At 47.8% G+C, this 13,313-nt stretch overlaps 1 protein-coding gene across 2 annotated transcripts; it reads right to left on the reverse strand.

Moving 5' to 3' along the window:
- Positions 1-1,132: 1,132 nt before the first annotated feature.
- On the reverse strand, positions 1,133-13,111 carry ZIC3 (Zic family member 3). Of its 2 annotated transcripts, XM_012472327.2 has the most exons (4): positions 13,085-13,111; positions 11,121-12,350; positions 9,837-10,000; positions 6,269-9,012 (listed from the first exon to the last, which is right to left on the reverse strand). In XM_012472327.2, the coding sequence occupies exons 2-4, from the start codon at positions 12,178-12,180 to the stop codon at positions 8,833-8,835; spliced, it is 1,404 nt and encodes a 467-aa protein (XP_012327750.1). In that variant the 5' UTR covers positions 12,181-12,350; positions 13,085-13,111; the 3' UTR covers positions 6,269-8,832. The 2 variants fall into 2 exon arrangements, with proteins under 2 accessions (XP_021525062.1, XP_012327750.1); XM_021669387.1 differs by lacking the exons at positions 6,269-9,012; positions 13,085-13,111 and adding an exon at positions 1,133-1,729 and having other exon boundaries at positions 11,121-12,730.
- Positions 13,112-13,313: the final 202 nt, after the last annotated feature.

Consider the following 13,313-nt stretch of genomic DNA (forward strand, 5'->3'; position numbering starts at 1 on the left):
GACTACTCCATGACAGGCTCTTTCTGGACATTTTCTTGTTTAGTCCATTGAGCAACCCTAGGAGGTATTATCACAGTGCAGCTGGCTCATGAACAACTCTGTAGCTTACCTTTCCTAGGGCTTTTTCAACAATCCTATTATTATACTCCACTGCCTGTCTGAAAGAACACAGTTCTTGTTCTTAAAAACAAAAACGAAACACAAAAATTTTACCAACATTGTTATGGGGCCTACAAAAATGTCAGGTGTTAGGAAACTGACAGTCAAAGAATCATAGACTTCCTTGACCTGGCCCCTTCTATTATTCTTGATGTAAATGAACAACTGGAATCACAGGGAGATGAGCATGTTTCCTACTACTTAAAAATTACACTATAATCAGTCTACTTACCAAAAATTTTAATAAAACTGGATCTAAAGAATCAATAGCAATATACTCTATCAGGCTCCAATTTTGCAATACTTCATTATCACATAATCACACCAAATAAACAGAATGATGGCCATTCACAGATTACATTACATTATAGATGTTAAATTTAAAATGAGAAATCAAGTATCTGGAGTTCCAGGAATATTTCTGTAGCGTCTTCATCTTCTCTAACATTACAGCTAATTAATGACAATTTGTGTTTTAATAACATCTATATTCCATGATTCTCTAAGTGTTCTAATCAATGGTTGTACCAAGTTGCCTGCCCCAGAAACCACTTCAGGGCTTCTGAATAATATACATGTAATATTACAATGTCCCCTCCCCTACCCTGGATGCCACAGAGGCACCCTTTTCACCTTTCAGGTTATCTTCAGCTTTGTCTATCTTTCCCTCTTTTTCTCACCCAAATAGTGGTGTTCAAATGCTCTTTTTTTCCCCTCCAAACTCTTGCATCCTTTCATTCCTTCTAATCACCCCAATCAATCCTTGACTCTGAATTTTTCCCCTGGCCTTCCCAGCACCTGGCCTTGAACCCCTCTGGGAAAACGCTGAGCTCAAAACAGTTGTTTGGGGTTTGTTCAGTGGGTTCCCCCCATTCCCATTTATTACTCAATAAAAGCCCAGGTATATCATGAAAAATGTGAATTGAATATAAGTTGTCCCAAGTCAACAGGTTAATCAAAATTATTTAGGGGCTACTGTCATTTTAATAAAACAATAATCACAAAAATAATTTAAATGGTTTTATTTAAGTCAAACAACAATTGAAGGGATCCTGGGTATTGCTTTCTGAACACAAACATGAAATTAACAAAACAAGAATTCTAGTTTTAAACACTTTAGTTCTACATATAGAATGCCGATATTTGAGAAAGATTTTCAACAAGGTCAACACAATGCATGAGATAATGCATCTGGGTTATGAATTAGGCCAGTCTTCACCTCCATCTTCCCATTTATAAATCCTAAATTGGGGGGGAGCTTTTTTGCTTTTTCATTTCACAAATGATTGCTCAACACAGGATGAAATACACCAAAAGAAGAAAATAGTCTTTTTATACCTAGGGAAGAAGCTACTACTCTTAAAATGATCACTTCAAGGTAACAGACATCCAAATTGATGTGGTTTTCTTTGAAACCTCATCAGTAAATCATTTCTTGCACAGTAGGTTCGGCATTAACCCTGCATTTAGGAAAGGTAGTGTTATGGAGGGCTGGCTGCTGCATACCAACGTCAGAATCAAGTTCTTCGTCAGGAATTAGAGACTGTCCCGGATACCAAGCAGGACAACACTGGCAAAAAAACAAAAAGTGAACTGCAGATAGGTCAAAACAGGCCACATTTCCTCTAAGAAAAAAAGTCACAAAATATTACATGGATATGTTGTTTTAAACACTCGTTTATAATAAAACACGATGTTATGTTTTATTTTTAACACCTTAAGTTGAAACGGTCTTGACGCAGGTCGCATTTTAATAAAACATATGACAAAAGACACACACCCTATTCGGGATCAAACATTATAAATTTGCCATCTGGTGAAAGCTATTGTTATAGTTACTATGGGAAGCTTACATTTCTCTCCATTCATCAGATTTGTAAATAGGTTGAACTGTCATCAGATTAAAAATATACAAAACTGTTTGGTTTGTTAAATGTTAGATAAAGAAAGAGATTTTCTTCAGTTTCAGCAGATTTTTTGAAACAAGTTTCTCTAATATTCAAAGGATTTATGTTCCTGTGGTAAAAGTTACCATTAGTCCAAGTGCTCTGAATACTCCCCACTTTAAATGCTTCCAGCAAACTTAGTGTTTTCCAAGCTGTAAATTTCAATGGTTATGATAGAACCAAACATCAGTGGAAAAGCAGTGCCCTTCGTCATCCAAACAAATATAAGAGCTTTACCAATTTATCACTTGCCCAGTTTTGCAGAAATTCCATTCACATAACTCCTAAGAAAATCAACTAGTTTTACCATATCAAATGACCCAAAGAACACCGCAGGTATCCAGGGGAAACACAGTCCACCAATGCATCTTAGCTCGATTTTAAAGTCAATTTAAGAGACAATCTGGGTTCTGTAGTTCTTAAAGAGACAAACTGCTGTCTAACCATTGGCTAAGGCTTTTTTAAGTTAATGAATTTTTTATTTTCCACACTTTTGGTACCAAGAGATTTAACTAGAAAAAAGCTCAAACCTCAGGGTTCACACTACGGCATGGAAAAATAGAGTATACAGCAAGCACCATTTACTTCCTTTGATCTCTCAAAGATGTCAATACTCTATTCCAGTGAGGGGGTGGGGAATGGGGGAGTGACTGAACCGGGGAAGGAAACTTCACCCACAGGAAAAAAAAAAAAAAAAGATCGGCTTGGTGGCAATTTCAAAACAAGTTTCCAAACTACTGAAGAGGCTCCTGCCCCCTTTGACTTGCAGGAATCACACATAAGAAAAGGACAGAAAATACTACAGGGCATGCTTATTTTAATTGCCCATGGGTTTCCAATGCAAAGCACGACAACTTAAATGCATATTCCAAATTCTTGTTCCAAAGCCGTCTTCTTTGTGCACTGAAAAGGAGGAAAGACAACCCCATCAATTGTTCTCTGCAGATAAAGGCACTGTTTTGCAGATTTCCCCCCAGATCTGGGCCAGCTTTGCTAATGACCTGCCCACCCACCTGGGGCCCTTCCCAAGGTGGCCCACGAGAACTGCCCCACACCTTCAGGAGCCCAAATGCGTGACACTGGACAACCCCAAGAGGGCTGACTTTTCGTTTGGCCGTTGGTCTCCACGAAGACGCAACCTGGAAGAGTTCGTGCCGCTTATTTTCCTAGAGGAGCCGAGGGTCAATTACTACACTTCTTAAAATCTCACATTTTTTTTTTCCTCACAAAAGACACATCTGAAGGTGAATCCGCAACATTTTTTCTGCGGAGAAAACACGAGCTTGAGATCCCAGGGCTACCAGGGGTTCTTTCAACGCCAGCAGCAAGGCAGTTAAGCAAAAGCTGAATTAAACTTTTCGGAATTTCGGCCTTTTTTCCCAGTAACATAAGAGCACCAGCTTTTAGGGCACACACCAAAGGTACAGTGACAATTCTGATAGGCTCACGTTTAAATGAGATACACAGAAAACGGAGCCTGGGCAACGTGAAAGAGTCGAACTCGCAATGGCACACTTGTCTTGAAGAGCCGGGGCATTTTCTTGGAAAATGGTGCCTACGTGTTCATAGGCTTTGCCATTGTCCTGGAAGAGAACATACTGTCCACTCTTGGGGCATTTTTAGGGACTGAAAGGTTCTGTGGAATCCCGACCCGGGCCTGGTAACTCGAAATGGCATCCCCTACCCATGAGAGCTGCGGGAGGGGGCATTTTAAGTCAGGCCGAGTGGGTGGGGAGGCCTCTGGCGGGTTTTTTGTCCAGGTCCCAAGGGAACCCCAAATCCAAAAAGCACACGCCAACTTCCGAGGGGAATGCCCAGGAACAACTGCTTCGCTTCCGTTTTTTAAACAATTTTGCGCTCAACTGCCACGACCTACATTCCCCCGCGAGGCGCCCAGAGCTGAGGAATAACAAGGGAGTTTAAACTACACAACAGTTCGGCAGCCTGTAGTCTGCGCTTTGCTGCGCTCCACGGGGGTTCGCATCCGGCCGCCATGTTCAAGACTCGAGAGCGGCCCCAAAACCAGCCCCCCTTACCACATCCCTCTCTCCTCTCCTCCCTCCCAGCTCAACCGAGGCCGCGGCGCTGCAAAGCCGCTTTCAACTCAACCTCCCCCCCCCGCAGCAAAATCCGACTCGACGGCTGCGAGGTGTGCGCCTGCGCGCGGCGCGGGGCGGGCGCGGGAGTGGGGGTGGGTGTGGGAGGCCTACGGGCCCCCGGCCGCGACTTGAAAAGGCCGGAGCCACGGGGAAGCGGGGGAGGGGCTGGGGCCCCGGCCGGAGCCTCCTCTTTCCTCCCAGCGGGTCCCCGCTCCGGCCCTGGCCCGGCTCTCACACGTGCGCGCTAAAAACCCACTTCAAAGTCTGTTCCCGGCACGGGGGCGGCCCCTTTTGCGCCAGCCCCTGGGCACCCGCGCAGGCCGACAACCAGGCCCCGGGCCTCGCCGCCCCCTCTATCGCAGGCGCGGCAAAGAGGCCGGAGGGGCCAAGCGAGAGAGGACGTTCTCTGAAGAGCCCGGGGAGCCGCGAGCGGCCTTCGGGTGGACGAGTACCTCCCTGCCCCCCACCCCCACCGCTTTAGAAAATTGAATTGAACACAAAGTTTGTGGCCAGCGCTACGCAGTGGCCTTCGGAGCTCACCATTGTTTGGGCTCGTATTGACCCCAGGTCCGGATTAGGCAGCGGCTGATTCCTGCTTTACAGCCCCGCCGGCCTAATGAGGCCGAGAGGCGATGGGGCGCGAAGCGTCCTCGGAGCCCGGGCGACCGCCGGCTTACGGCCGCCGAGGGCCCTGTAGGTGGAGGTCAAAGGGTCAGCGGGCAGAGACCGCGAGAGAATTGACCCTAGGAAATGAGGTCCCTTCCCTCCCGCCCCAGCCTCGACAGAGACTTGCAAGAACTTGGTGTGTGGACGGGGAGCCTGGGCGCCCCGACGAGAGCTGAGCTGGAGCCCCAACTTCCGAAACGCCTGGCTTCTCCGCCCTCTCCCCGGCCCTGGCCAAGGATCCACTGGAGACTTGGGACTCGAGGGACAGAAACCTGTGAGAGGAAACCAGTCTGGGTGCCTGGAGAAACCCACACTTCGGGGGATGGGCATGCTGCTAGAGATTCTTCCACAAACTTTCGTGCTGAGAGGCCCTTCGACTTTGCGCCTCTATTTTAGGGATTTTTTTTTTTTTTTTTTTCAGAATAGTGAGAGAGAGCCAGGGCGAAGAGGCAGAGACATCAGGCGGGAAGAAGGGGGAGGGGCGAGGAAGTTCTGTACACTCCAACTTTCCTGGGAGGCTTTGTGAGCGGAGGTTCCTGCTCACTCTTGTCCAACCTTAGTAATTTAGACCTACTGACCTGCTTAGTCTGGACCCTGTTCTGATCTTTAACCTTCCCAAGCTGCATGAAGGCCAGACTTCCGTCTTGCGTGGAAATAGCCACCTCCATTTTGCCTCCCTAATAGTGGGAATCTTCTTATGCTAAATCACTCATTTTGAAAAAGATAAGGGACTTTGAACAAAGATCTTACAAGGTGCAAGAGGGAAAGTAACAAGTTGATTATTAAGAGCCTGGCCTATGCCTCTGGCTTGAGCATTTAGGATTTTTTTTTTTTTTTTTTAGGGGGGATACTTATTCTCTAAGGTTGTTTACTGAATATTAAAGAATGTAAATGTGCACTCCCAGAGCCAGATTATTGGTGGGCGGGGGGGGGGGAATCTGTGAAGAGTTTTCTATCAAAGTAAGTTTTGTTTACCACAAATGACAAGGCCTGTGGAAGACATGATTTTGAGAAATATGATGCTACACCCAAATTAGAGGTAATCATGTAGAGGAGCAAAGTTTTCTATATTCTTTTAATATTGGTTATCATAATTGTTTTCCATTGAATTGGTATCTTTCCCTCTTAGGACACTCAAAATGTCCATGAAATTATTCCACCATAAAATTTTACAGGAAAAATTTTATGGTGGAATAATTTTAAGTAACTAAGAAAAGATCAAACTGCTCTTTGCTCTTTGTCTCCTAAGCAGATATTTAACGCATTTAATTGAAGTGGAAGCAAGTTGTTGGTTGAATCTTGTACCCAACCCCATGGCTCCACTTCCATTTAAAATTAGGTTAGATTGGGGGTGGGGGAGGGAACTCATGGAGAAAGTAGTAAATTATGGAAGTTCATTGTACAGTTCAGAAGAAAAATACACTATTTAGACTTCACAATGGAACACACTTAAAGCCAGTCTTATGAATATACTTTCTGAGAACTTGTTGAGCATTTAAAATGGTCTCTGGTTTGAGGTGAAGGAAAAAGCCTGAAATAGGAATCTGGTCCAGCACCCTCAATGTCAAGGTCAAGATCGGAATGTCTGGGTTGGGAGTGATAGACTGACCAGTTACCTGCTCGTCACATGTGTAGTCATCCCAATCTCTGTTCATGGCATTCAGGCTTGGATATTGGTGGAAGAAAATGCAAAAGACCCCATTATTCTCCACTAACAAAAAAAATAGCCTCCAAAGCAATTTGCAATTAGAAACTGTCAATAATTGTCTGTTGACAAAGAACAGTAGATAACTTAAATAGATTGCTTCAACTGCATTCACAGAATCGAAGTTTCTTTTAATCATCAGAAGTTCTGTAAGCATTTCAATTTTAGGTTGATTTATTTGAACATTAAAAAAAATCAGGCACCAAATACAAAAATGTTGTAACATAAATAAGATGTGCCAAGACTTTATTTTTTCAAAAAGAACAATAAACAAAATTCTAGAATTGGAAATGATTATATATAATACCAAATTGACTGCCACCAAAAACCTAGAGCATTGCCCCTTAAAGAGAAGAAGGTACTTAAGCCTATTGAATACATTTCTAAATACTTTACAATTCCTTATCTCCACCTTTCTGTTATTCATGCAGATTGAGCTCTCAATAACAAACAGCACCCTAATAAAAAAGGTCTCAATCCTCTACCCACTCCAGCCCCCCAAAATAGCAATCAATTTCTTTTCCATATAACCATTGTAAAAGAACTGTTTGTCCAAATGAGTTGCTTCACTGAAGATTAAATGGATGGTTAACATTTCATCACAAAGCAAACAACCGTTTTTCATTGTTATCGATTTTAATGGAAACAATGCTCTTAACATCTTTGCCTACAAATCATGAACTTTAAAAATACATATTTTGCAGTTTTTTTCCATAGCATCATTTCAGAACTGCTGCAGTTATTACACCGCTATATAAATGTTATGGATAATTGTGATAATTATGAATTGAACTATATACAGCAAACAAATCACCCTTTGCCTTCCAAAACTGTAAATGGACTATGGTTCTTTTAAGAAGCACTTTAACCATAAGTAAGCAATGCTCAACTGGCTGTACTTATCACCACTGTTTTAGACATAAACTATCTTTTGAAAATATATAGATAGCTACTAGATGATTTGATAGGCAGATTAGATAAGTCATAGATACAAACATATACAGGTATATGGGTGATCTCTAGATAGAACAGACAGACATGCATCCTGCCGCAATTTTCATTTTTTATGTAAGGTAATAAAGAACTAAGGGACATAAAATTCATTAGGTTACCTTATGTTTATATATGTAGGGCAGGGATGATTAAATCCAGCTTCTCAGTCTTTGAAGTACAAGATTGAGATGTCATGGCCACTAACTGAATTGATCAGTAATATTTGATTTGCATGCCGAAAATCCAGGACAAACACATTTTAACTCGAGGTTAAACAACCATCTGAGATAGAGATAAAGAAAGGAGGGTCTTCCCAGATGGAAACTGACACTGTAAGGAATTTATACTGTAATAGAAAAATAATTTAACAATTAAAAAAGGGATCTGAGTGAGTTATAAATACCAACAAACAAGATTTAATTTGCTCACATCTCCTCTTTGTAGAAGAAGGCTGTTACAAAACAAGAGAAAGGAGTCAGTGGTTCAAAAATTGTAAATTGTGTTCTTCTTTCAAAACAATAAATTTTTAATGCTAAAGCAGTTATAATCAAAAGCTGTACAGAATTTGTTAGAAAACATTTATCCATAAATATTGTTCAGTTCCCGGCACTTGTAGAAATAATTAAATTACAAACGATAAATATGGCATCAATGGATATGTATTTACAAAAAAAAGTTATTACAAAAGGCAACTGTATACTAAACGTCACAATCTGTGTAGAGTAACATCACATCCTCAGCCTGAAAAAATACTGAACAACAGTTTCGACCCCATTAGACAAAAATACATTCACAAGTGTAATGCTTTGAGGAAAAGTTCAAGACATAACAGGACTTTGGCACGGTTTAAGACTGTGAGAGTTTAAACAATCACCACTAAGGCGAAAAAGAATTTCCATCAGTTTAACATCACCACCACCAACAAGCCTTCTATAACTTCCTCTCAAGAAGCAGGACAAGTGTTAAAATGAATTGCAGGAGTTTAGGAATGGGGTGTGCAGAGAGCAAGAGGAAGGGGAAGAAAAAGCAGTGTAAAGATTTTGTAAAAAATCCTTCGAACGCCAAAACATATTTTCTAATCCTGAGAAAAGGGCATGGCTACTTTTGGATCTTGCCCAAAACCTTCCTGGACAATTGCAATTAACAAGATGTAGCCCTATATATGGCCTCTTGCCTTAAAACTCCATTTCCATCTGATTGGTCTCAGTTTTCTTTTAAAAATGCATTTGGTCCATTCTATAGTTAACAGGGTTTGTGTTTGTCCTCAGACGTACCATTCGTTAAAATTAGGAGGAAGTCCAGGGTTGTGGCTGGTGCTAGTTTGAACTGCAGAAGGGGTTTTAGTGGTATCTTTACTGTTTGCAGAAGCTATAGCGGGTGGAGTGGAAGATTCATAGCCTGAACTGGCAGCAGGGGAGGAATCTGACCCTTGAGATTCATGAACCTAAAATTAACATGTATATATTATAATAAATATAATTCCAACTGGCAATGTGCAAGCAAAAACAAGAGCAGAATCCAAGTACTGTAAGAACAAGACCGCCCAGTGACCCACTTAAAAGAAAAATGCTGCTTAAAAAAAAAAAAAAAATCCATATTACCGATGTCTAGAAAACCTGGAGATGTTCGCCAAAAACCAGTTTCGGTCCTAAGACTGGTATTACGGAAAAGGAATAAAGCACTCCGTTTTGTTCAGGCCACTTCAAAAATGCTTTCTCCGCGGATGGAGTGGGGTAAGCAGTTACTCTATGAGGTCCTATAAAATACTCACTCCGGGCCCAGGTTTCACCAAGCCCGTTTCGGCTTGGGAAAGCAGGTACAGAGAAGGTGGTACAGGGACCCTGAGCGCTGCGAAGTCGCAGACAAATGTGTGGGAATCAGATTGCGCTCCTCGGCCCTATTGTTTTATCGGAAGCCAAAGAGCGAATGAACCACCCACCCCCCGGGTTCGGCGCGCGGCTACTCTCTCGGTTCCCACTGCGGGCTGAGTCGGGAAGAGGCGGCCAAGGCAGCCTCAAGCCCAGGCGAGCTCGGTTAGAGCTTCCTAGTAAACAACCGATTGTTCCCTCCGCTTCCTCCCCCTCCCAACTCTGCTCACTCCCGCCCCACCCCCGCCCGGTCACCAAAATGGGTTCAAGGTGTCACTGCTGGAGCAAATCGGATTTAATGTGGAGGATAGAGGGTTGGCAGCGCGGGCGCTTCCGTTCCGCGGCCCCGCGTCGAGCCGAGTGTTTACAAACCGCCGACCGCTAATAAAGAGGTAATTACCTTCATGTGTTTGCGGAGGGAGCTCGGGTGCGTGTAGGACTTGTCGCACACTTTGCAGATATAGGGCTTGTCCGAGGTGTGCACGTGCATGTGCTTCTTACGGTCGCTGCTGTTGGCAAAGCGTCTGTCACAGCCCTCAAATTCACATTTGAAAGGTTTCTCACCTGAAAAAGGCAAAAACGCAAGAGGGGTAAAATACGATCAGCGCCGGAGTTTCCCAGAGGCAAGCAGCAGGAGACTGAGCTCCCTGCCGTCTTCCGGGAAAGGGAGCACCGACTGGGGGCTGCTGTGGCATCTATTTTCCCAGGAGAGAAATGGTTGAGCCCGCTGGGTTTGGGAGTGGTGGTCGGGGCGGGGGTGGGGCAGGGCCGACCCAGAACCTGACCATGTCTTTGTTCTTGCAAGGAGGGAAAGCCCCTGGCTCCTCCGAAGTTTCCCCTAAGTTGTGGTTCCACCCCACCCCACCCCACCCAGTGCTCCCAATGCGCGACCACGTTCCGCCACCACCTCGGCGGCGTAACCGAGCCCGGCGGGACAATGGGCCCCGAACAGGACAATCCCGTTCAGCCTCTTCTTTGTACCTTTTAATTTGCCTCTTTCAAATGCAGCGGTTTGGCTAAGCCCGGTATTAAAAAGCCTGGCTAGTCGTACTTAATGTTTGAGAGGGAAAAAAAAACAACAAACTATATAAATCCAGGGGCCTCCAGACAGTTTTACAAGATGTTCTGAACAAGCCACGAAACTGTGGTGCCTTTTCTACTTTAGCTTTCCTCCCGGAGGACTAAATTGAACCTGGAACTCCAAATAAAAATAGTTTGACAAAAGTATCAGTCATTTAATTAGGAGATGTGCCAATCAAGTGTAAAAAAGAGCGGAAGTAACCGAAAGTTAATTTTCATTAGCATTTCTATGGTTGCCTTCCACGAATGTGTGCCGAGAGCTAAGTCGCTTGTAAGCAATATACTCTCAACACATGCGGAGTCCCTTCACGGTAACCCAGCAAGGGAGACAAAAAGAGGCGGCGCCAGTTTGTTCCTGGGCGCGAGAAGGTCCCAATTAGTTCTTAAGACCGCAGAGCAGTCTGCCCGGGAAGTTAGAACTCAGCAAAGGCGCCACAGGACGGGAAGGGCTAGGGGTGGAGGGGCATGGACAGCGCTTCGTTTTCGAACGGCCGTGGCGGGGCGTCGCCCCTTTCCTTGGCTGCCACCTCTCCCTCTCGCTGCAAGTCCGCTGGATGACGGGGTATCGTCAGAGGAACCCACGCCTGCCTGCTTTTCCCCTTACCTGTGTGGGTCCTCTTGTGAATCTTGAGGTTCTCAGAGCGGGCAAAGATCTTCCCGCAGCCCGGGAAGGGGCATGGGAAGGGCTTCTCGCCCGTGTGCACTCGGATGTGGTTGACCAGTTTGTACTTCGCCTTGAAGGACTTGCCCTCCCGGGGGCACTCCTCCCAGTAGCAGACGTGGTTGTTCTGCTCCGGGCCCCCCACATGCTCCATGGTGACATGTGTCACCAGCTCATGCATGGTGCTGAAGGTCCGGTCGCAGCTTTTCTTGGGCCGGCTCAGCTGAGCCTCGTCGATCCACTTGCACGACAGCTCCTGCTTGATGGGCTGCCGCATGTAACGGAAGAAGGCGCCGGGCCCGTGGTGGGCCGCTACGTTCACGCCCATGTTCATGTTCATGGGGCTGTAGTTAGGAAACTGCGCGCCGGCCGCGTAGGGGTCCGTGCGCGGGCTGGCCACTGGGCGGTATGGGTCAGCACGGCCAAACAGCTCCCCACGCAGCCCCAGGTGGACCTGGTTGTTGTCCACGTGCCCTGTGGGCGACGGATGCCCAGCACCCTGCTCATGCAGCCCGGGAAAGAGCAAGTAGCCAGGGGGCTCGGGGATGCCAGCTGGAGCATGCAGGCTGCTCGCCGAACCGGCGAAGAGCCCGTGCTGCCCGCCACCCGAGGCCGCCTCAGTGAGCCCGGAGCTGCGCTGGCGGAACAGAAAGTCGCGCGTTGAGTTGAAGGCGGCAGAGGCAGCGCCGCCGTAGCTGGGCACCTGGCTGGCGTGGTGATGGTGGTGATGGTGGTGGTGATGATGGCCCAGGGCGTTGGCGTAGCCCGAACCCTGCGGCGTGAAAGCCGAGGTCTGGCCGGAAGATAGATCGTGCGCTGCGGCAGGGCTCAGCTTGAAGGCGGCGGCGGCGGCGGCGGCGGCAGCGGCGTGGGTTGAGTCCCCGAAGGGATTCAGCCCCATGCCTGCCGGCTCACGGTTGGGCATCTCGTGGTGGCGCGGCGCGCCGAAGCTGCCCACTCCCAGCCCGGGGAACTGCGGGCCTCCGTCCAGGAGCATCGTCATGGGTGGGACGTTCTGGGCACAGGCAATCCGGCCGAAGTGAGAGAGGGTACCGGCGAAGGAGGAGATCTCCGAAGTGCCGTTGTCGAAGAGGGGCGGCGGCGGTTGGACACTGCCGGGAGACCCCCAAGGCGATACCAAGGGCTGCAACTTTCCGTCGCTGCGAGAGTCTCCTGCAGAGGGATAGGAGGGAGGAGGGGAAGAAAGAGCAGGGAGGGGGTGTGGGGGGGAAGGAGGAGGGAGGAGAAAAGACTCTGGGACTAGATCTGGTTTAACAAACTAACAGGCGCGCACAAAGAAAAATAAGCAAAATAGTAAGTGGAGGGCGGAGTTTGCCAATCCTGTCCCGGGCAGCACCCCTCCTCTTCCCCAGTGCACAGAACCGCGGGGCCAGGAGGCTCCCTGGGTACCGGCCTCCGGGCTGGGCTGCGCCAAGTGGCGGAGCCGGCTAGAGGCCGGCAGGCAGGCAGCGGGCAGTAGGCAGGCTCGGTACTCGCCGCTCGCCGCGCGAGTCCCAGCCTCTTCGCCTCCAGAGTAGTGTCCTTGGACTGATAAAGTCAATCACTCACTCCTCGCACATAAACGGAGCGGGAGGCCGCGCGGCGCGCGCCAATGGGGAGCCAGCTGGCCCGCGGTCACCTGATCCCCGGCCGGATCTCTCATTGGCCGCCGCCAGGCTGATTGGCAGCGCGGAGCGGAGAACATGGCAGCCGCGGCCGAGCGACCCCCGCTGATTGGGCAGCCGCCTGGTGCTTGGCAGGTGAGGCAGCGGCTGCCCGGCGTCCGCGAGTGGGCTCCACCGGGCTTGAGCGGCTGCGGGGAACTGGGGCCAGGCTCCAGGCGGTAAACGGCGGGACGCCGCCGGGCATCTCTCAGGCCTCCCCCCAACCCCTCGCGCGCTCCTTACCCGCTTTGGTCAAAGAACCTCTTTGCCCTTCGAGGATCCGTCCTACTGCTGCGCCGACGGAGGAGACGCGGCGCTCGACGTCCAGTCCCACTTGGGCCCCCGCTGCCTCACCACCTTGAGACCACGTCCCCTCTGTAGCTGCAGGGCGCAGATCCTGGGGAGAGCGCAGCAGTTCCGCGTTCCTGGCCCAGCAGCTGCGTCCACCCCCAAGCCACTGCGAGTCCTGATG

The sequence above is a fragment of the Aotus nancymaae genome, unplaced genomic scaffold, assembly GCF_030222135.1.
Source record: "Aotus nancymaae isolate 86718 unplaced genomic scaffold, 86718_ANA_hifiasm-v0.15.2.pri h1tg000004l, whole genome shotgun sequence".
NCBI lineage: Eukaryota > Metazoa > Chordata > Mammalia > Primates > Aotidae > Aotus > Aotus nancymaae.

Bases quoted from the DNA above. Each gene is read 5' to 3' on its own strand.
- ZIC3 (XM_012472327.2), bottom strand. From the start codon at position 12,180: ATGACGATGCTCCTGGACGGAGGCCCGCAGTTCCCCGGGCTGGGAGTG. The intron at 10,001-11,120 runs GTAAGGGGAAAA...TGCCTTTTTCAG, and splicing joins TCACAAGAGGACCCACACAG to GTGAGAAACCTTTCAAATGT. The intron at 9,013-9,836 runs GTAATTACCTCT...TGTTAATTTTAG, and splicing joins CCCTCCGCAAACACATGAAG to GTTCATGAATCTCAAGGGTC.